Source organism: Acanthisitta chloris, unplaced genomic scaffold, assembly GCF_000695815.1.
Source record: "Acanthisitta chloris isolate BGI_N310 unplaced genomic scaffold, ASM69581v1 scaffold986, whole genome shotgun sequence".
NCBI classification, from domain to species: domain Eukaryota; kingdom Metazoa; phylum Chordata; class Aves; order Passeriformes; family Acanthisittidae; genus Acanthisitta; species Acanthisitta chloris.
The window spans coordinates 9,376-32,151 of record NW_008677375.1 but is presented as its reverse complement, the minus strand read 5'-3'; the positions used below and the strand labels follow the sequence as shown (position 1 = coordinate 32,151).

The 22,776-nt window shown below is 52.7% G+C and overlaps 3 protein-coding genes across 3 annotated transcripts in view; 2 read left to right on the top strand and 1 right to left on the bottom strand.

Annotated features, from left to right (window-relative positions):
* Nucleotides 1-173: 173 nt before the first annotated feature.
* On the top strand, nucleotides 174-3,970 carry CHRND (cholinergic receptor, nicotinic, delta (muscle)). The gene is given in 13 exon segments (XM_009076460.1): nucleotides 174-234; nucleotides 916-1,061; nucleotides 1,239-1,283; nucleotides 1,381-1,490; nucleotides 1,606-1,660; nucleotides 1,663-1,769; nucleotides 1,960-2,075; nucleotides 2,199-2,399; nucleotides 2,740-2,851; nucleotides 2,965-3,079; nucleotides 3,285-3,486; nucleotides 3,584-3,702; nucleotides 3,788-3,970. Coding segments are annotated over 13 exon segments (1,572 nt in total).
* A 997-nt stretch (nucleotides 3,971-4,967) lies between these two features.
* CHRNG (cholinergic receptor, nicotinic, gamma (muscle)) lies at nucleotides 4,968-9,355 on the top strand. The gene is made up of 12 exons (XM_009076459.1): nucleotides 4,968-5,010; nucleotides 5,412-5,551; nucleotides 5,652-5,696; nucleotides 5,906-6,015; nucleotides 6,111-6,266; nucleotides 6,533-6,630; nucleotides 7,408-7,611; nucleotides 7,845-7,959; nucleotides 8,228-8,342; nucleotides 8,666-8,870; nucleotides 8,976-9,109; nucleotides 9,188-9,355. The coding sequence occupies exons 1-12, from the start codon at nucleotides 4,968-4,970 to the stop codon at nucleotides 9,353-9,355; spliced, it is 1,533 nt and encodes a 510-aa protein (XP_009074707.1).
* Nucleotides 9,356-13,833: 4,478 nt separating this feature from the next.
* The window catches only part of EIF4E2 (eukaryotic translation initiation factor 4E family member 2), a gene marked incomplete at its 5' end in the record, with an annotated part of 17,684 nt that continues 8,741 nt past the window's right edge, over nucleotides 13,834-22,776 (bottom strand). Inside the window, one exon of the mRNA XM_009076461.1 lies at nucleotides 13,834-14,306. Coding sequence (XP_009074709.1) covers nucleotides 14,267-14,306 — 40 coding nt within the window. The remainder of the gene's footprint in view (nucleotides 14,307-22,776) is intronic.

Here is a 22,776-nt window from a genome sequence, read left to right as displayed (position 1 = left end):
ACGGGGGGTGCGGGGAGAGGGGTGGGGGTGGGTATCCGGTGCCGGTCCCCTTCCCCCTCGGCACCTGGCACCATCCATCTCCCGCTCTGTCCGGCAGCCGGACATCCGCTCGGCCAGGCCAGGCGAGGAGGCAGCCAGGGCCCGGCACGGCGCGAGGGCACCGCAGGCACCACATGGGGAACCTACCGCAGCAGCTGGCCCTGCTTGGGGCACTGATGCTGTCGGGGGAGCAGGGTCTGGGGCATGGGGTGCCCTGTTGCTGGGGGTTCTGGCCCCCTCAGTGGAGTCGGTGGGGAATGATGGTGGCAGGGTCCCAACTAGGCACAAGGGTCCCCCGGGCTGCTTTTTGGGTGTTACCTGGCAGAGTCCCCTCACTCTGCATCCCCTGCGCTTCTTTCCTGGCTGTGCCATCTGGAGCTGTATCCCTGCCTGGGCCATGTGCTGTGTGTCTGTGCACAGTGTCACTGCATCCGTGTGTGCCTATGTGTGCAGTGACACTGCATCTATGACCATGTGTCCCTGCACACACTGGGTCCATGTTCATGACTCCATGTGTGTCTCTATGTGTGCACCCACCTATGCGCACAGTGCCACCATGTCTGTACCCAAGTGTTTCATGTCTGTGTGCCCGTGTGTGTGTTGGTTCTGCATCTATGTGTTCCTCTGCATCCGTGCCTGTGTCCTTGTCCCATGTCTATGAGTGCCCATGTGCTCCTGCACGTCTGTCATTCCTGCATGTCCATCATTCCTGCATGTCCATGATGTGCTCTTGTGCAGCACAGACATGCAGTGTCATGGCCTATTCCTGTCCCCTCAATTCTTACACCATCCTGCCCTTGCCGAACATCCCTGCGGGGTGGCAGTGGGCCCAGTAACCCTCTCAGCCCCCTGGTTTGCCTAACCCCACACCCCCAGGCGGGCTCTGTGTGAACCAGGAGGAGCGGCTCATCCACCACCTCTTCATCGAGAAAGGCTATGACAAAGACTTGCGTCCCGTCGTCTCCACCAATGAGGTCGTGGACATCTACCTGGCCCTCACCCTCTCCAACCTCATCTCACTGGTGAGCCTCAGTGAACAGTGCCCACCATGGGGTGTCCCCCAGCCATGCCTCGCCCTCAGGGCTGGATGGGTGGGTGGAGCCCTGAGACTGCTGCTCTGAACCCTGTCTGGTGAGGTTTGGGGGTCCTGGGCTGGGGGGCACACCCTGGCATCTCACTGCCCCACACTGTTGTTGCAGAAAGAGGTGGACGAGACACTCACCACTAACCTATGGCTCGAGCACGTGAGTAGGGACAGGTGTCACACCGTCAGTTGTGCCCAGCATGGGTATAGGGTGGCCCAGCATGGTGAGGGGGTGACCTGGAGATCCTCCCCTCCAGGGCTGGACCGATTACCGCCTGCAGTGGAACAAGTCCGAGTTTGGGGACATCGAGGTGCTCCGCTTGCCGCCAGACATGCTGTGGCTGCCTGAGATAGTCCTGGAGAACAAGTGAGCTGTGCCCCAGTTTCACCTCCCAACCCCCCTGAACTGTGCCTGGTGCATGCCAAGGGATCTCCTGGCCCCTTCCTGGCTCTGCCATCACTTTGCTTCTCTCTGGACACAGCAATGACGGGAATTTCGAGATCGCCTACTACTGCAACATCCTCATCTACAACACAGCAACACAGGTTATGTCTACTGGCTGCCACCTGCCATCTTCCGCAGCACCTGCGACATCAACGTCGACTTCTTCCCCTTTGACTGGCAGAACTGCTCCCTCAAATTCAGGTGCCAGGGGCCTGGGTCAGGGCAGCAGGGTGGGCACCCCACCCCCTTGTGCTGCCCACTGCTGCCAGCTGTTGGGACGCAGCAAGGTGGAGGCCTGCAGGTAACTGGCCTAAGTCCATCATGCTGGACTGAGTCCATCATGGTGGGTGGTAGGTGCCCAGCTGCAGCCCCTCACTGCCTGTCCCTCCAGGTCACTGGCATACAGTGCCCTGGAGATCAACATGCACTTGAAGATGGATGCTGACCCAGACACGGGCAAGGAATACCCAGTGGAGTGGATCATCATCGATCCTGAAGGCTTCACAGGTAATGCTTGTGCTCTCTTGGAGCTACCAAGCCCCAGATGGGGAGACTGGGGCTGGTGGGGCTGGTGAGGATGGTCATGGCAGGTGTCCCCCATATTGTGTGCTGTCCCATGTGCCCTGGCAGAGAATGGGGAATGGGAAATCATCCATCGCCCAGCCCGCAAGAACATCTACCCTGACATTCCTCCTGACACCAGTGAGCATCAGGACATCACCTTCTACCTCATCATCAAGCGCAAGCCGCTCTTCTATGTCATCAACATCGTCACACCTTGCATCCTTATCGCCTTTATGGTCATCCTTGTCTTCTACCTGCCTGCTGACAGTGAGTGAGCCCTGTGGCATGTGTGCCAGGCACAGGAATCACATCCATGGGGCACCTCCTGTCCCATACCTGCACCAGGTCCTAGGGCAGGGGGATGCCCAGCACAGGGGCATCCAGGAAGTGGGATACCTCTATGTAAAATACCATCATCCCAGCCAGACACCCTGACAGAGGCACACTTGGGCACAGGATATCCCATGTGGGACCCTGGGGTACTCCCATAACAGAAAACCATATATGGGGCACTGTATGGTGGGAAACTGGAAGGGCGACCCTGGCACTGGGAACCCTGGGAAAGGGACCTGGGGCAAGGTTTGCCCTGAGCATACTTGCTCTCCAGGTGGTGAGAAGATGACCCTGGTGATCTCAGTGCTCCTGGCCCAGTCTGTCTTCCTCCTGCTCATCTCCCAGCGCCTGCCTGCCACTTCCCATGCCATCCCCCTCATTGGCAAGTGAGTCCTGGGTGCAGCAGGGACATCGTGGGGTCCCTGTGGTACCAGAGGGCTGCTCTGCCTGTGCCCAGCCCCTGTTGCAATGCCAGCTCCAGGCCCATGCTCCCCACCAGGTATCTGCTATTTATCATGCTGCTGGTGACGGCTGTGGTGATCATCTGCGTCATAGTCCTCAACTTCCACTTCCGCACCCCAAGCACCCACATCATGTCACACTGGATCAAAGAGGTGAGCAGGTTGTGGGCTGGGGTGGGTGCACTGGTGGGTACAGGGGTGACACCATGCCCCACTGAAGGCATGGGACAGCACAGCCCTGGCATTGCATTGGGCTGTCCCATCTGTGCCATATGTAGTTATGGGCAGAAATTGGGGACAAGGTGGCATCACACTGGGGAGTTGGGCAAGGGACCTGACACTCCTCCTTGTGTCCCAGGTCTTCCTGGAGACCCTGCCTCGGCTGCTGGGCATGACACAGCCAGCTGAGAGCCCGGCAGGTGCCCCGTGCATCCGGCGCTGCAGCTCGGCTGGCTACATCGCCAAGGCAGAGGAGTACTTCAGTGTCAAGTCCCGCAGCGAGCTCATGTTCGAGAAGCAGTCGGAGCGGCATGGGCTGACCAGCCGCGCATCCCCCCTGCCCGTGAGCCACAGCCCCTCTGTGGGGACATGGGGAAGGGTGGCTGAGCAGGGGTCTCCGGGGGTGGCAGCCCTTCTCACCATTACCCTCGCCCCCAGGTTTGGCGCCGCTGAGCGCGGACACAGGCGAGGAGCAGCTCTACGAGCACATAAAACCCGTCATTGACAATGCCAACTACATTGTAAAGTACATGCGGGACCAAAGCAGCTACGATGAGGTGGGGCCACGGGCATCGTGAGGGCAGAGAGGGCGCCCTGTGCCCACTGTGCCCCCCATGGCCTGGCTCCTGGCTTTCTTCACAGGAGGTTGACAACTGGAACCGCGTGGCCCGGACCCTGGACCGCCTCTGCCTCTTCCTCATTACCCCCATGCTGGTGTTGGGCACCCTCTGGATCTTCCTCATGGGCATCTACAACCACCCACCACCGCTGCCTTTTGCTGGAGACCCCTACAACTACCGGGAGGAGAACAAGCGCTTCATCTAGGGGTGTGGGGGAATTCCATGTGCCAGCCTCTCCCTCACCTGCCTTGGCTTGGGAAAATAAAGCTGTATTCTTGCCATGAGGCACTGAACTGGTGGTTACTCTCAGTATCTCCCACTGGGCATGGTGCTCAACCTGAGCACTGTGTGTGCACGCTGGGGAGAGTGATGAGCACTCGGGGCAGGATGGGCTGGGGAAGGGGATGAACCCTTGCAGCACAGTGCCATCCCCTGCAGACCCACTGCATCAGTGCCTGTATTTCCCTCTCAACACTATCCCCAGCCATCCCCACAGTGTCCTCCCCAGTACACCCCATCCTGCAGCGCAGGGCTGGGGGCCCAAAGGGGTGTCTCCTTCCAAGCTCAGCCATGAGGTGTCAGGGGTCTGGTTTCAGGGGACACAGCTGACGTCCTCCCACCGGCAGTGGCCCAGGACAGCTGTCATATCCTCTCCACTGAGCCAGGAATCTCAACGCACCCACACTGCCCCTCCCTTCCCCCTGCTTTCCGACAACCCACTATGCAGGTCCTGGCAGGATCTGAACTGCCAGGGTGGGGGCATCCCTCCCCAGGCTGATATGGTGGGACTTGCCTGCCCTTTCCCACCTTCTACCCCAGGGGCAGCCACTGCCATGGGGGTGGGACAAGAGGTACTTGCAAGGGGGCACCCCTTCTCTGTAACCCATGGACACCTGGGTTTCCACTGCAGGAAGATGCATCCCTCTGTGGGAGACATGGGGAAACTGAGGCTTGGAGCACATTTCACCCTCAGCCCCAGTTCCAGCCCCTCAGGCACAAAATGACAGCGTTTCCCAGCAAACTGGCATCACCCCACCAGTGGGGGGAAGTGGGTGGTCACCTGTCCCTCCCTGGCCCCCGTGGCTGTTGGGAACAGCTGACGGTGGCAGGGGACAGCTGTCCCGTCCCCTTGGGCGCCAGGCCCAGAACACTGCGGCGTGAGCAGCTGAGCGGAGCCTCAGACCCTGCCCCATGACACCGCCATGCGCTGCCACGGCTTCCTCCTCGTCCTCTGCTCTCTGGCAGGTAAGGAGGGTGCTCACCTCAGGGAGAGCCTTGGGGGGCACCTACCTACCTTTGCACGTGGGGGTTTGTCACCCATGGGTGCACAATGTCATGCACCGTCCCACCGGGGAGTCCCCATGCTGGGGCACTGCTGTCCCTGTGTCTAGTTCTAGAGAGATCCCCAGGGTGAGCAGGGTGGGGGACACTGGGGGGGATTCATCCCCTCTGCTTGCACACAGGGGCACTGATGCAACCGTCAGGCACACACAGCAGAGTGTGCACACCCACAGTAATACAGGCGTGGGCATCCCCTTCTCATGCAAGTCCTGTGCCTCCCCCCATCAGCACTATCAGTTCTCAAGGGCATTGGTGGCCCCAATGTCCCCACCCCGAGGTGCCCCCATGGCATGTGCTCTCTCCAGGTGTGGGCTGCAAGAACCAGGAGGAGAAGTTGCTCCAGGACCTCATGGCCAAATACAACCGGCAACTGCGCCCGGCCCTGCGTGGGGATGAGGTCATCGATGTCTCCCTCAAGCTCACCCTCACCAACCTCATCTCCCTGGTGAGACACCCCTGGTACCCATAGTGGGACAGGATTTGCCCCCACATGTGGGGCGGCAGGCAGGGAACTAAAGCCATCTCCCTTTTTCCTTCCATGCCAGAATGAGCGGGAGGAGACCCTCACCACCAATGTCTGGATCGAGATGGTAAGACCCCTCACCTCCAGGCAGGATCACCCTGGGCCATGTTTGCACCTCAGAGAGCACTCCATGGAGGGCTGGCACTGTAACCTGCACTCCCTTTTGCAGCTGTCCCCAGCAGAGTCCATTTTGTGGGCAGCATGGGACAGGCAGCCACAGTCTCCCTCATCTTGGGGAGCACCATGACCCCTCCTTCTCTGCTCTCCTTCCCCCAGCAATGGTCTGATTATCGCCTGCGGTGGAACCCTGAGGATTACGACAACATCCAGCTGCTGCGGGTGCCCTCCACCATGGTCTGGCTGCCTGACATTGTCCTGGAAAATAAGTAGGTGGCAGGGTAATGGGGACATATCCCCACACAGGGGTTGCAGCCACCTTCCTGCCACAGTCTGGGGCTGAATCCACCCTTTCTCCCTCCAGCATTGACGGGACGTTCGAAATCACCCTCTACACCAATGTGCTGGTGTCTCCTGATGGCAGCATCTACTGGCTGCCCCCTGCCATCTACCGCAGCGTCTGTGTCATCCATGTCACCTACTTCCCCTTTGACTGGCAGAACTGCACCATGGTCTTCCAGTGAGCACGGGCATGGGCATCATGGCAGGTCCTCCTGGGATACAGGGATTAGCATGGGATGACCACCTTTGCCCTGGGGCAATGAGCCTCTGGGCAGACAAGTGCCACCTAACTGTTCCCTGCCACCTGGCAAGAGGCACCATGGCCAAGCCATGCACCCCTAAGCAGAGCTGGAGGTGGCCAGTGTGAGGCACTGCCACACTGGCACCTTTTGCTCATCCAGCCTGCTGTATGTTGGCCTGTGCCACGGCCTCATCTCTCCCCAGGTCTCAGACATACAGTGCCAATGAAATCAACCTGCTGCTGACAGTGGAGGAAGGTCAGACTGTGGAGTGGATTGTCATCGACCCGGAGGCTTTCACAGGTAACACTGCAGCCACACTCATGGCACAAGAGTGTCCCACCACGAAGGACACCTAACAGGCCTGATGCTACGCTGGTGGCTGCCTAAAGCAGGGCTGTGGGGACTATTAGCAGCTCCCACCATTACATGGGCACTTAAGTTATTAGTGGAAGCAGGAGTGTGGGAGAGATTTGTTTTTCTAACCCCCCCAGTTCGGGGCTCTCGCTGCCTGGCAGCCGCTCCGGGAGAGCACTGCTCCTGCAAGCTTGATTGATGCTGGGAACGTAGCTGTCATGGCCAAACAATGACGTTTTCCATCACATTTTAATTGCATATTGAAGGAACAAAATGCTTTTTGGGCAGTGAGATTTATTTTTTCATTACCAGCCTGAGTTGCAATCTTGACTGGGAAAAAATCTATCGCTCCTGTGGAGAGCAGGGGAGAGCAGTGTGCTGTCACCCAGCAACACGCTTGGCTTCCCTCCATGGCACCGTGGGCATGGGGAGATGGGGGGACCCCAACTCCACACCTAAAGATGTGGGAGACCTCAAGGGGTTCAAATTGCCCCATATGTGCCTCGCTGCCACAACCAACAGCTTTTTGGGGCTTTTTGCTAAGGCACCACGGCATGCTCATCTCCCACCCAAGTGGCTCTAGCACTGTGCCCAGCCTGGGTGTCCTGTGGGGCTCACACCAATCACCAGTCCTCCTCTTCCTCCCCTCCCTGAACTGAGGGGCTGGCAGCTCCAGTGCCCCTGCTGGGGCAGTGAGACTCACACGGCACTATCATGGTGCAGAGAACGGTGAATGGGCCATCAAGCATCGCCCTGCTAGGAAGATCATCAACTCGGAGCAATTTACCCCAGATGACATCCAGTACCAGCAGATCATCTTCTACCTCATCATCCAACGCAAGCCACTCTTCTACATCATCAACATCATTGTGCCCTGTGTCCTCATCTCTGCCATGGCCGTGCTCGTCTACTTTCTGCCTGCTAAAGGTATGCCATGTCACTGGTGCCATGCCCACTGGGGGCACAGGGATGTGCAAGGAAGCAGCAACACACAAGGAAGGGCTCATTGTACGCCCTGTGCTTGGGGACCATCAGTGTCATCTCTGTGATATTTGGGAGGGAATGTGTGATTGTCCTTGTACCCCACGGTTAAAGCCTCAAGGCAGGACTTGGCCAGTTCAGCTTTAGTGCCAACCTTGGCCTTCTCCCCTCCTTGGCAGCGGGTGGTCAGAAATGCACTGTCTCCATCAATGTCCTGCTGGCCCAGACCGTCTTCCTCTTCCTCATTGCCCAGAAGGTGCCTGAGACCTCCCAGGCTGTGCCTCTCATTGGGAAGTAAGTGATGCACAGGGACAGGAGTGCCAGCCCTGTTGTCACACTGTGCCAGCAGGGTCTCTGGGTGCTGTGCAGCAGCCAGTGCTCAGGGACAGGACCTTGGCACAGAAATATCCCCCAGCTCAGGTGGGGCTGACACAGGGCTACCACATGCCTGTGTCCCACTGCCAGTCCACAGCTTCCAGCAAAGGAGGGCACTGAGAAGGACCTTGCATGCCCACAGCTGTGATCCAGCAGCCCCACGTGAGGCTCTGTGCCCCCTCCCCAGGTACCTGACCTTTCTCATGGTGGTGACGGTGGCGATCGTGGTGAATGCTGTCATTGTCCTCAACGTCTCACTAAGAACACCTAACACTCACTCCATGTCCCAGAGAGTGCGCCAGGTACCTGCCATCATCCCTCTACAATTTATACACAGGGAATGGGGTGGGTATTTGGGGACCAAGGCCATGTTCCTCACAGTGGCAGGCATGCCTTCATCTGAATGCAAGTCCTGGCACAAAGAGGGGCCCCCCCAAATTGATGTCACAGTGCCACCAAACCCCTGCAAACCACTCCCAGCACTGAGGAGTACCAGATGCCAACATCCCAGTGGCACAAAGAGTACCCGGGATGTGCCAAGCAATGTCAGGAGACCTAATCACACCCATTGGGTGCCCTGGGTGGTGTGAGGGGGTCAGATCCCTGCAGATGACACTGTTCCCAGGTGTTCCTGCACCTTCTGCCCCACTACCTGGGCATGCCCATGCCAGAAGAGACCCCTGGGCCACAACGAGACATCCGGAGACGCAGCTCCCTGGGGCTCATGGTGAAAGCTGATGAGTACATGCTCTGGAAAGCCCGGACTGAGCTGCTCTTTGAGAAGCAGAAGGAGAGGGATGGGCTGATGAAAACTGTGATGGAGAAGATCGGTGAGTGCCCCAGGGGGGTTGTTGCCACCTCGCTGTGAAGCTGGGCAATGTGCCAGGTGGTTGAGTGCTCACTGGTGCCCACTGTGCTGGTTCTGCTGCTTGTAGGACGTGGCCTGGAGAGTGGCAGTACCCAGGACTTCTGCCAGAGCCTGGAGGAGGCAGCTCCCGAGATCCGTGCCTGTGTGGACGCCTGTAACTACATCGCCAATGCCACACGGGAGCAGAACGACTTCAGCAGCGTGAGTAGGAGCCAGAGGGAGAGGGACCTGCATGGAGGGCAGTGAGGGCAGCCCTCACCCTTCTTGTGCCACCAACAGGAAAGCGAAGAGTGGATGATGGTGGGACAGGTGATCGACCGTGTCTGCTTCTTCATCATGGCCTCTCTCTTCATGTGTGGCACTGTTGGCATCTTCCTCATGGCTCACTTCAACCAAGCACCTGCCCTGCCCTTCCCTGGGGACCCCAAGCAGTACCTGCCACAGTGATGCCCACAGGTGCCCACTGGGCCTCCTGCCAGGACTGCTGGAGCCAGGGACTGGGCACTCCCAAAGCAGCCTGGTTGGCTGAGATTCTGGTACCAAGCACAGCACAGGAGGACTGGGGTAGTGGGTCTCTGCCACACACCAGCAGTGGTGGTGATGGAGAAAAGGGGAAGACAGGGTGGCCATGTGGTGCTGAACACAAAAATAAAGCCTGTAACAGTCTTGCAAGCTTCTGTTGAATCTCTGCTCCATGCCCATCCGTCTCGGACAGGCTGGCCACACACTTCTAAGCCACAGAGCCCTGTGACACATAGCAGGACTGGATCAGTCAGACATCTAATGGGTTGGGCAGCAGTGCTGTCAGCAAGAGCCACATTACTCCACTGCAAATTTAGTTTCAAGCCCAGGGCAAATGGGGCCCTTGGCATCCCTTGCCATGGTAATGGGGCAGGAGTCACAGCTACAGCCCCCCATTCTGGGGCAACGATGGAGCAATGGATGGGATTAGGGGCAGGTAATTCCCTCTTCCATTTATGATCTGACTGTGGCTCTTGGGGACAGCTAAAGTGCTGTCCTTGACCCCTAGCAAGCAGCTTGAGGTGGGAAGACTCCAGGCCACCGGGCACCCAAACCCTCTCAGGGATGTGTGCCCCTTGGCATTCATCTTGCTACAAGTATCAGCATGTAACTCCCTCCTGCACCAGCGCTCCTTGCCCCATGGGATCATCTCTGTCAAGCACAGTCCCTTCCCCCCATCCCAGCAATGCTTCATCCGCCCCGTTCCCCTCTCTGACCTCTGAGGCCCCCCAGCTTTGTCCCTGCTGGCAGGGGAGATGAGAGGTCAGCCTGGGAATGGTGGCAAGCAGCATCTGCTCCTCTGCGATCCAGCGCATGCCACCTGCGCCTGGCCCCAGGACGTGTTGCGTCTCCATCAGCCTCATGGTCCCAGCACCAGCTGCCTCTACTGCTGCCAGGAGAAAACCAGCTGGTTACTGCCCACAACTGCTCCTGGCAGTGCCACCCAGAGGTGAGGGCACTGCAAGGAGGGAGGCAAACACCCAGCAGCTGAGACTCCACCTCATGGACGCCTGCAGTGTGGTCATGGCCCGGAACTACCCTCGGACTGTGCCAGTCTCTCTGCAAGGTGGCTTTCCTGCTCTAGTCCTGGAAGATGCATTGTGCCCACAGTACCGAGAATGGGTGGATCCAGTGCTCCAGGCTGGCACCTTGAAGGAGGTGGGGATGGTGCTCACCAGTGTAGGCAGGAGTGCCCAGAGGACTTTGCCTGGGTCACTTCCCACGGGGGCAGCCCTGTGGTCATAATCCAGGTGAGGTGACCTAGTCCTGGGATACAGTACTCCTGGCCAGTCTTCTTCCTGGTAAGTGCACAGTACTCCCGTCCCACTACATCAATGTCCTCTCAGTGGCTGCAGGGACAGACTCTCCTAGTCAAGTGTCCCCAGCCCTGCAAGAGCCAGGAGCTGCAGTGAGCTGCCTAAACCACAGCACCAGGCACATCCCTAGCCCCTCAGCTCTCCTTCATCCCTATGAAGATGCAGAATTAATGAGCTCTGATATGTCTTTGCCTGGCCATTTCCCATTGATTCCTGGGTCCCTGTTGCCTTGCTGCCAGGCTTCAGGGCCAGGTACTGTCACCTACTTCTCCCCATTCTATAAAGCTGATGCTTCTTCCATTGAGCTCTGGCCCTGTTATGTCCATACAGCACGAGCAGAAAGGGTTGAGCTCTTCTAGCCTGCCAGGAGCATGTGACCAAAACCACTATCTCCACCATCCCCAAACAGTGGTTTTCTCAGCCCTCAGGAGAACTCGGGGGTTTATGACCACATCAAAGATAAGAATAAAACCAAAAGCGATGGTCAGGATCACAGGTCTCAGGCAACAGGCGTGTCTTGCAGGATCTGCTAGGGGAACACCTTGGAGGTGTACCCTATCAGGTACAGGGTGCTGAAGGGTGTGAGAGTGGAAAAGCCCACCCTGCCCAGTATCAACCTCATGTGCCCATACTCCATCAAGAAGCACTAAGATGAAGCAACATGATCCTCCAAGCACTTCTCAATTGCTTCCCTCCAAAACTGGGGACTCCTTTCTTTCTGTGGGCTGGGAAGAACCATCAGCCCCCACTTGACCAGCTGTGGGTCAGAGACACCCACAAGGCTCAGCATCCCCTTGGGAAAGAAGAGCACAAAGGGATGCTCGTCTTTGGGCTTCAGGGCTGGAACAGGTTCAAAGCCCTGCCATTTTCCCCAAAGGCCAGTTTGCAGGGATCTGAGGAAATTTAAGGGTCGACAAAGCCTTCAGGTTGAGAAGATCATGACTCACTGCAGATTTGGGGTTCCAAAGGCTAGAGGTTTCCTTCCTGAACAGTGAAGATCTGAAAACTTTTTCTAGAGCATGACAGAGGCTTCTTTGTCTCCTTCCTCTCCTAAACAACCCCATACCAATGCCAGGACACAGCAGACCACAAACCAGAAGTCCCACTCACAAAACAGCCTGACTCCATTCATCTCCAAGCCACAGGAGGCACCAGACTTGGTGCTTGGCACTGGTCAAACACTGCTTTTCTCCTGATCTCAGGAAAAGTTGCAGCCTTTAAAGAGGACAAACTCCACACCCAGCCAGCTCTCTCCCTTCAAGGCTGAGCAAGAGGAACCACTACTGAGTTCCTCTAAATCTCAACCACGGTGGCAGTGGGAGGAGGGGAACAGCCTCCCAGGGAAGGGCTCTTCCACAGCTCACTCGCAAAGCATGTTTGAGGGCGAGCACAGCAGGACCAAAGCATTTTCAGATTTAATAGCAAGCTTGCACTCATCAGCACCAGCTTAGACATAGGGCATCAGAGGCAAGAAGTGGGCGAGTACACGAAATAGCAGAGGTAGACGTGATGCGCAGCTGGGCACAACAACAGGGATAAAGCCCTAAGTGATGTCATCTGCAAGAAGCTAAATGCACTGTGAATAAAAGGAGCCTGCAGCTAGTATTTCAGCCTTGCCTTGCAAGGCTATTTTTGCTTAGACTGCCAAAGTGTAATTACAACTAAATCCCCCCTAACAAATACTGGAGAGCAGCAGGGGAGAGTTGTATTTAAAAGGAATCTTAAGCAGCAGCTATAGTAGTACCTGATCACAGCAGGGAAAACAAACTATGCCTGGAAAAGAACATTTGGTTGAGAGCTGGTGACAAACAAGTGGCAAGAGCAGGAACAGGACCATGGGGTCCCAAGAAACACAGAGATGCCACCACAGCTCAGGAACTGCCCTGCTCACTACCCTGCCAGGTGCCAACTGCCTGACCATGCGGAGCTGTCATTGCTGTCGGTGCACTGGATGTCCCTAGAGACAGCCTAGGACTGACGTCCGCAATGTGGAAAACAAACCCTTCAGAAGACTGAATATTTTAAACTGTTTTCCCTGCCAGTGCTGGCTGCTTTTGGTCTGGACTTCAATAGTAAGACAAGGAATTTGCAATTGGAGTCACGAGGTTGAAGCTCTCCCAGTCCCCAAGGCTGGTAATTGTCCCAGACATGGGCTGCTAGTTCTGCGGTCACCACCAAATTGGCCCCAGCAGCCCCTTCTCCTGGGGGCTGCACAGAGCACGAGGGGCAGGAGATGTGCCCCACTGCTGGCCGCAGCCTCCCCTCCTGGGCCCGATGCAAAGGATTTATTAAAAGCGAAAGGCAATTGTGCGATTCCCTAAGGAAAAGGGGAAAAGGCTGGAGCTGTTAATGAGTACAATTAGTGTTGTAGTCAAGCAGAATCAGAGGAAATAATTAGCTCCTATTGTTTCCGTGGCATCCAAATTGCAGCCATGCTGGCTTTCCAGGCAACAACCCATCATTCTAGCCTCACCCCGGAGGACAGGGGGTCACCCACAGCCCCTCTTCTGGTCACAGCTGTCACGCAGCTCTAAGCAGCAGCCTGGGCCATCAGCCTCTTCTGCTAGACCCACTGGGGGCCCAGTTTCCCAGGTGGCTGGAGACCAGCAAGCCCCAGTGCATCCCAGACGCATGCCTGGCCCCACAACCAGCCTTTCCTTGGATCCAACACAGGGCAGCACTGTGGCTCTCCACTGAGACAGCCAGAGTCAAGGCAACTGACACCAAACATCTCTTTGTCCTAATTTAAGGGAAGCTCACAACCCTTACCCCAACAAACAGGGCTGGGCGCAAGGCACTGCCAACCCAGGAGTATGAAGAAGGAGCAGACAAAGCAAGCACCTCAATTTTAAGCAAGATATTACATCTCTATCTCCTTTGTCCACATAACTCCACAGATAGTGCAGCTTGGTCACCACTGGCACTTGTGGTGCTTTACTGCTTCATGTAGGTGGGCAGCTCAGGGGAAGAGGCTTTATGGAGTTGGCAGAAGTAGGCCTGTGGTCTTACCACAGCCTAGAGAAACACCAACCCCACCGAATTTTAGGCAGAGCCAAAAAAGAAAAAAAAAAAAAAAAAGAGACTGAAAGAAACAAAGAGACCCAATAATTTATTGGCAGAACTGAAAGGGGGCATTTGAAAACCACAAGGCTGACTCTCAACTGGGATGCTCCTCCCAGCTGCAGAGAGATTTATAATACTGGTATCCCTCAGCAAAAGGCTCTGATGTTGAGGCAGAATCCCAGAGATTCTGCATGCCATGTAGAGAAAGAGGAAAGTGCTGCAAGATGCGGCCCCGAGGGCACTAATTGAAAGGCCTCCCGCCCCACTGCTAAAAAAAAGTTTGTGTAAGACAAAATCGGCCTCAATTGTCACCACTGCTGGAGGGCTTCAGATGGATCCTTCCCCCAGGGAGGAGTGCGAGAGTGGCCCAGGAGTCCCTTCAGAGGTCGGAGGGCACTGGTAGAGACCTCTCAGTGCTTTCAACATGGAGAGAGGAGCTTAGTGCCAACTCTTGTTCTCACAATGTGATTTTTGTGTTTCGAAAGCTTGAATTATCCCTGGAAGACAGAGGAAAGAATGACGTTAAAGATGCACATTCCTTCTGATCACAGCACCTCCCCATTCTACCCGCCACAGCTACCAGTGCTGCCATCCCAGATCATCACTCAAAATCAATGCTTGCTAAACCTCCTATGCAGATCTGCTTCCTAACTAGACTTTTCACACAAGCCAACCTGTCACTGCAGCACACTTGGAACAGAGGGAGGTCCTGGTTCATCCCCATTCAACAAGGAGAGGGAAGTGTCATCTCCTGTGAGCAAAGCATATGATAGAATCTGGAAACCTCCCTGATAGATTCTGGTGTCTAAACAACTTACAAGACCTCTTCCTTACCAAATGTTTGTCTTTAGGGGTTCAGCTTGGAGCACAAATATACCATCAGACCAACCTCCTCCTGTCTCTCCCCCTTTTATTTAGTCATACTGGCAACAAGTTTAGCTCTCTGGTCTCTCCTACCTTCAAAGAATATCTAATCTTAAAAGGGCATTTCTCTCAAGTTTAAATAGAAGAGTTTCTTCAGCAGCTTTTACTCACATGAGTACAGCCATGTGTCACAGGGGCTACTGACAGAGAAAGGACTGGTGGTCTACAACCTTCATTGGTATAGTCTTGTGCACACAGCAGCAACTGAAGGTGGGGCAGGTCACAGAAACCCATGTTAATACTTACTGCTAGCCTGTGAGCAGCAGCGACAGGCAAAGCATATCTACCCATCAATAGAAAGGTGGTGTGATGGAAACAAATGAGATTACAAATACTTTGAGAGGATAGGTTTGTCAGCCCTTTCCATAACAGGGACAGGGTGGTCAGCTGGCCAAACCAAACACCTAGGGATGCCCCAGCACACACCACACCAAATCAGCAGAGCTAGGTTGAAGAGCAAAGGCAGCAGCTTCAGCGGCAAGGTGCTCTGCAGGACTGTGAAATCCCACTTTAACCCTTGAGCTAGCATGGTGTCCTGCTAGGAGCTGCACAGCAGCTGTACCAGCACAGCCCAGTGCAGACTGGAATGCCTCTGGGAGGTGGAGCTGGAGAGCTGGAAGAGCAGTAGGAAGTAAAAAAACACTCTTTATAGAGTTAAACAAGTTACTCTGCTACGACATGAGAGCAAAAACCATGCTGGAGGTCATCTGCAGAAGACTGGGTTTCACCTTTGTGCTTGCCAGCAGAGTAGGCTGTGCTGCCATTTGGGAATGTGATTCAGGATTCATTAACTTGATTCTGGTTAATTTGCAACAATGGTTTGGCTTTCTATCCCATACTGCACTTCCACCTGTGCCATCTACCTCAGGAAGACAGCACATTTTGGTTAGCTCTTTCTTGGACAGGTTTGTACCTTTTCCCTCCTTTTGCCTTTATCAGGGTGCCCCAGGCCCTCTGCTCAACCCTGCTCAGCACAGGCAACCCAATACAGCTGAGAGCTAAATCAACCCTGTCACTGTTTTCCTATACCCCTGGCACATTTACTGCCTTCAGAGTCTGGTATGTCATGAAGTGAGCTGGTTTCCTCTTCCGGAAGGTCACCTGAATGTCATCTAACAATAACAACACCACTAAGTGCCTGTGTAACCACTGATCCTCACAAAAAGCAAAACCTGTGAGGAAAGGTAGATACTATTTTCACCCATGATTTCAGATCAAGTTATGAGAACACTGCTTGTCCAACACTGTGGAGGGAATTTTGGGATCCTCAGCAGCTCCTCAGAACTCGGCTGTGTTTGAGCAGCTACATACCACTGCCCAGTTCTGGGAACTGAGCAATGCAACTGCTTCCTTCCAGCAGGTTCCTCTGCTCTGGCACTTGGCCATGCAGTGATCCCATTTGGCTACAAACAAACACAAGTCTCATCACCAGGCCTCTCGCTGGCCCTTTTTAAGGAAAGGGAAGTGGGCGCTGGAAGGGAAAAGCAATCTGAGTTGCGAGGTTCCAACAGCCCTGAGCTCACCTTGGTTATTGGCTCTGCACATCTCTGTTGCCACTACCAGCAGTAGCAGGTGGTTGTGTCATTAGCCACAACATTGCTGCTTCTACACCTAGTAGCTACTGTGTGTCCTTCCTGAACAGCTTTTATTGGCCAACTAATTTATTCTGCTGCAGCCACTGTTAAGAGCAAAAGCAGTATGTCAAGCTCCAGGTGCCTCTCCCACTGTCCATCACCTGGATGTGCTTAGCATTCATTTACCACTCCATACCTGCTTACAGTCAACACTAGGCAACACACCCAAGCTGAAGACATACCTCTCAGCCTCCTGGGACCAGGTCTGGGTACACACACACAAGGGCACATCAGCAAAATAGCACACAGCACCACCAAAAAAATGCTGGTGTCTGGTCAAAAAAACCATTAAAATTAATTTTGACCTTTGGGAAAGAACCAATAGCAGAATGGGCCCACCATCAGGCCCATAAGGCAAGAGAACATGCCAGTCCACGGAAGAAGGCTGGAAGCTGAGAGGTATGCCATGAAGTCACATAGGAAGAAAGATGAGGCCCTACCCTGGGTGTGACAGAGGGAGGGGGAGCGTTCGATCAGCGGCCACTGCTGTTCACCAGGCCATGAAACTCCTCCCAGGCCCTGGCAAGCCAGAGGGAAAAAAAATGAAATAAAAAACAAAAAAATAGCACTTCAGATCAAAGGCTTCTTAACTTTTAACGAGAGCAGAAACATTCAATGGCATTTGAAAGGCACTTGTCTTCAGAGAGCAAGGCAATATTCTCTGATAGCCCTAGTGGATAGAAGCATCCTTAAAATCCAGCCAAACATCTGACAGCGCGAGGCAGCTTTAACGTTCTGCACAGACATGAAGCGTTCCCACTGGCTGCTGGTGATAAAGCCACATTAATACCCAGAGACAGGTATGACCTTCCTAGTCACACACGGAATATCCATTTCCTATTGCTAATAAAATAGCCCACGTTACGTCTTTCTGGAGGATTATCACATTCCTTGGCTGGTTAAACTCAGCCAGTTACCAGCCTCATGCTTCACCACATACTGCATATGCAGGTAATCCCCCAGAAGGGGCTTCTTTTAATGCCACATGGCTTAGTTATTAAGAAATTCTTCAATCAGGCAGCAGAATCCAATTGCTATTAGAAAGTCTCATTTCCTGTTGTAAACTTGCATTGCTAGTGACAACCCAGTAAAAACATCACAGCTACTTTAAATTAAAATGTTTTCAGGTAAGTTGGAGGGAAAGGCCTAGCACTGCATTCCCTGGTGGAGAAGGTTTCTGGTGGATGAAGCTACCAGACTGAAAAATTGCTGTCGGTTTTGCGAAGGCAGCGTGCTGAAAGCCCTCTCAGGGAATAGATGCTGAGGTTAATGTGAGCATGACTGTTATCTTCTGGGATCAGAGACATCAAAGAACCTCACAGCTCTCCAAGCCCAACAAAACAGTACTGGTGCACATGCCAAGTGATCTACTGAATCCACAGAATTCCATGGAGCTGGAGGGACCTTAAAGGGAACCCAGGACAATCATAAACTCAGACCACCCTGCAGATTATGTTGCCAGTACTTATCAGCTACCTCACATTTTGGTTTGTGCATTGACTTATCAGGTCACTGCAATGCGAGAGGACGTTCCACAAATGGAAACCCTGTGGTAGTCAGCATCTGCGCCAAGACCAGACCACCAGCCTGGCTCTTACCTGACCCTCAGAGTCAAGCTCCCAATCAGCATTTGCAAAAGCAGCTCAGGTGTCATATGCTCCTTCCCAGCAAAGTCATAGCCCAAATAAACACAGAAACAGTGTGGATACAACTGCCTCTCTCCAGAAGAAAGTTATGGAGAAGAGAAACTCTGAATCTGAAACCCTCTTAGCTGCTGAATTCACATTGGAAAGCTTTGCACATCTTCAGCCTTGTCAAGCAGTCTCCACCTTCATGTCATCCCTTTATGTCACGTGCTTCCAGGCCTTGTATTTCTACCACATTCCCATCACCCACAATCACATCTTCTTTCTTTCCTCTCCCACAGTTCTCCCCAGACTTGTAACTTCTGTTCTCAGCAGAAGGGACACAAGGGCAGATTATTTGTCAACATAATTGATAATTTATTGCCCCTTTCAAACCAAGGAGTTCCCTGTTCCAACATCCCAATAACATCATGCACACAATCCTTCATCTGCCAAGTCCTCACAGACATACAGAAAAAGCTCTTTCAGCCAAGAATTTTTAAGCCAAGACCCTCATACATATTATAGTACTAATGACTCCAACTATCTGCTGACTTGACTGAAAAAATCCACCAGGATGTGTCTGCCCTAATGTACCTAAACTATGCTACAGAGCAAACTGCTCTCCATTCCACACCGAACAAGGCTGCCAGTTAATTTTGCCTGGCAGAATCTTTACAACCTATGACATGCCAAAGGCACAGTGCCAGAGAGTCTAAGAGGCTATTTTTATGTATAGACATTTTTAGTACCTTATTGCCATACTGTCTGCGCAGCGATCAGATACTCAGTGAATTGATCCCCAACACTTAGATTATTCCCATTGAACAGATGGGAGAGGGAAACATTAGCAGGCTAAATAAAGCCAGCCAGAGCTGTTCTTCCACACTCATTCTTGATCCACAACTGTTGCAATTCCCCACCTTCTAGCTCACTGCCCAGGGTCAGGAGCCAGGTAGGGCTATCTATCCCCAACAAGAATGTTGGAGAAAAAAATGCGAAGAAGGTGCACTATCTTCTCATAAAAAAAAAAAAACACAACAAAAAAAACCCAACAAAAAAAAAACCCAACAAAAAAGAGGAAGACTCCAGCAAAAGAGGAAGAGCAGTCACAGCCACTTCAAGGGACTTTCCAAATCACTATTGTGCAAGCAGCACTTGTTTTCTCCAAACACCCTCAATCTGTAAGTCTCAGCAGCTTCCCTTCAGTATTTCCCTGTGTAGCCCTGCTCCTTACCATCTCCTTCCCCAGCTAAAAAAGGATTCAGAGAGCACATAGTGCACTCATGCTACCCCCACAGAACAGGCACCCAAGGTCTGTCCCTTCCACCTCCCAGCACACTGACCACTCACTACACTCTGCAGGTGTCCAGGGCAGCACAGCCAGTTCCTGGGTCCTCCCCATGGGATTTGTTCACAGCCAGACAAGAACTTTGTGATTAACGACTTTAAAAATAATACGTAAGATGCTCTTCTGGCCTGAAATAATTCTTTCACCTATCTGGCAGTATCTGTAGCAAAGGCAAATAGGGAAGCCATCGTAACTTTGAAATTAACACAACTGAATTGACCTCCTTAAAAAGAAACATGAAATAAATAGGTTATAGTAACTTCTTTGGTAAGAGACAGGCCACCACCACCACAAGGAAGCCTTTCACAGAGTCATGGACACTTCTGAATACAGTATACTATGGTGATGCAGAATGAATCAATGAATCCTTTATTTCAAAGCCAAGGTCTACAGAAGTGCTCTTAGACTTACAGTACCTGGAAACATTAGTGGAACTGGAGAACGGAGTCATAAATGAAGTAAGTATTGCAGAGATTTGGGAGAATAGGACAGCTACCAGACCTGGAAGCTCACGGCTCTCCTCTAGCTTTTATTCATGCTCTCGGACTTGAAGGAATGAGGGTGAAACAACGCAGCTCTCTAGAGCTGGCAAGACCCAAGGCAACCTGCCTTCCCCTGATAGGCATCAGACTGCATGGGTCCCATCTGCAAACCATCTAACTTTAGACAAGGTTAACCCTGTTCATACCCCTTAAGATACCATCAAAGACACAGGTGACACACTTAGGACAGCAGCATTGAGGAGTTCTTCTAAGGTTTTGGCAATTGGCAAGCAAATGGAAACCAGTGCTATAAAACCAGTTACAGAATTAGCTGAACTCTGCTGTGACAAAAGAGACCTCATGAGCACCCCACCATCAGCTTACTGCCTCACAAACACTGATCTTTCCCAACACATCCCACTTCCATGGGGATTTATCTTCCTTATACCTTACTTGTATCGTCATTCCTCACTTTTTTTTGACCCGAGAACCTCGCTCCTGCAGTCTTCTTACAGTGCATACCCTTATTCCCTCCATAGGATATCTGCTTGTTTCCTAGCTAAAATACAGTCTGAGGCCATTTGCTCCAAGTGCCTGCAGTGAAATGAACCCAGTGCCAGCTCTATTAAGATCAACTATTCTTCTCATTTACTCGAGCCATCCCATTAGTTATCAGTGGTGACTTTGAAAGGAAAGGATAGTTTTATACCCTGCTCAGCTCTCACTGCAGCAGGCACTCACGAATAACCGAAGCTTTGTTTTCAGGGAAAGCAGCCTGGCTTTGGAGCTGACAGGACAATCCATAACATCACACAGCAACCAAAATATTTCCAGACCAGTCTGTTCAGCAGCAGCCTGCTGATGGCCACTGCTCTGGGCTCTCCTGGCATAGGAAGCAATGTTGCTGAATTTGTCCAGGATTCCTGGATGGTACTGAGGGTGAGAGCTCTCAACACAGGAGATGGTCACTGACCACACAGCTATCAGTGTGGAAAAGAAAGGCTGATAAGCCCAGGCAGGGCAAACGTGCATGCAAGACAGCCAAGAACGTCATGCTGCAATGCTCTAAGTCAAACATTACTTCCCCTCCAACCCTCTTCCAACTGCAGTTCACTCACTACAGGTACCTGAATATTTTCAGTGACTTCACCGAGACATGACCAGGCAGTGGCTGGCAACGTTCTGCTTTCAAAAAAGTACAGTGCACCTCCTATGGCAGCAAAAGAGGTTGGGTTTTGGGTTTTTTTCCCTTTAATTCCAAACCACAGGGAGCACCACTGTCCGTAACCCACTGTCACTTCTGGACCATGTCACCTCCAAGGTTAACAATGCTGATCAACAGAGCCTATTAAGTGGTTCACTGCATCCGAGTGCACCTCTCTCAGTCCACCTCTGAGGGAACAAAGAGAAGTCATTTCTCTCCAGCCACTGAAACAAGGTAGCCCACAAAATGTCACATATGTTCTCTTCAGGTGCTCAGCACTGTAACATCTAAAGTACTATAAATCCCCTGGAATTAAGCAAAGTCCAAGAGATTGTTCTAGTTCTTCTAGCAAGATTGGAAATTCATATAGACTAGGCTGACCCTTCCACTCCCTGGGATTTAGGCAGCTTGTCAATATCACAAGCAAGAGAAAGGACAAACACAGGAAAATTGCAATGAAAGATCTGCTTATCTAGCTAAATGCATAAGCCCCACCACTGAGAGCTGGAAGGACAGAATGCAGAACAGCTCCTTGGAATAGCTGTGATGCAACAGGTACTTTTCAGATGCAGCTTGGCAGCACCACCACTTTCTGGAACAAAGGGGGCTGCAGCCGTACTGACAACTCATGAAAAATGGTGTCTAGAAATGATTTAATATGAAATGCATCATCACAAAAGGAATATATAAAACCTGAAACACAGGACTCAGGTTCCACATGCTAGCTATTCCTCCAGAAGTGTTCATTTACAGTGTGTCAAAAGCTAATCCAGGTCAATTCACTACCTTAAAGTCAAGGTTTTGAGAAACGCCTGCTCTTTTCTTGCTAAGCGTCCTCCCTTCCCTGAAGCACAATCAATGCCAATCAAACCCTGCACATGAGCAGAGCTCTAGTGGAGAGATGCAGCCCATACAAATGAAAAATGCCACGAGCCCCCCTCGAAAGGCAGCCCTGACAAAGCCTACAGCACAGCTCTTCCATTAGAGCTTTTCATGAAACACAGCCAGAGTGTGAATATAGAGTGCTGGCTAGAAAGCCCTCACGAGTCATAAATCACATGGTACATGCGCAGCATAAGTGGAGTTTATTCATGACGGACAGTATTTCAACAGGGCTTGATAGATGGGTGAGGAAAAGGAGCCAGACTTTATGGAGGATAGAACTAGTTACACAAGAGATTCTTCATTAGTGAGAGAACCTTAATGATATGAAGCACAGCCAAGCAGAGTCAGACTGAAAGCTGGGGCTGTCCTGCTCTTCTCCGTCACAAAGCAGGCACCATCACCCCTCTGCAGCTGCTGCACTTTGCTGCCTGCTGGTACCAGGCAAGAGACGCACAAGAGGTTGGTCCGTGCATCACTACACAGAAACTCCACTGACAGCAGTTCTGCTCTGAATTTACACCAGGGCCATTTGAAGGAGATGTTGGACAGCACAGCAATCAGACTGCTGCTGCTCAAGCGAGGCAATGGAAAAAAAGGGGCTTTCATGATGCCCTACATGGCAGAAGGTTAATTGCTTAGATCTACTTGACTAGGTCACCATCAAACCAACTCCTGACTAACCCTCCTACTCACAGAAGAATGAGTGGGAGACAAGCCAGTCAGCCTCTATTTAAGAACTGCTCCCAGCTGTAATCTGAGCTACTAAACTTGATACCTCAGACACCTGTTATTCTCAGACAAGCTCATTCCATACCACACACTAACAGCACAAAATGAAACTTGCGTGCTATGCAAGAAGAGA

Excerpts from the sequence above, each read along its gene's own strand:
- CHRNG (XM_009076459.1), top strand. The coding sequence starts at position 4,968 with ATGCGCTGCCACGGCTTCCTCCTCGTCCTCTGCTCTCTGGCAG. Across the intron at positions 5,697-5,905 it reads CCAATGTCTGGATCGAGATG|CAATGGTCTGATTATCGCCT; the intron begins GTAAGACCCCTC and ends TCCTTCCCCCAG. Across the intron at positions 8,871-8,975 it reads AACTGTGATGGAGAAGATCG|GACGTGGCCTGGAGAGTGGC; the intron begins GTGAGTGCCCCA and ends TGCTGCTTGTAG.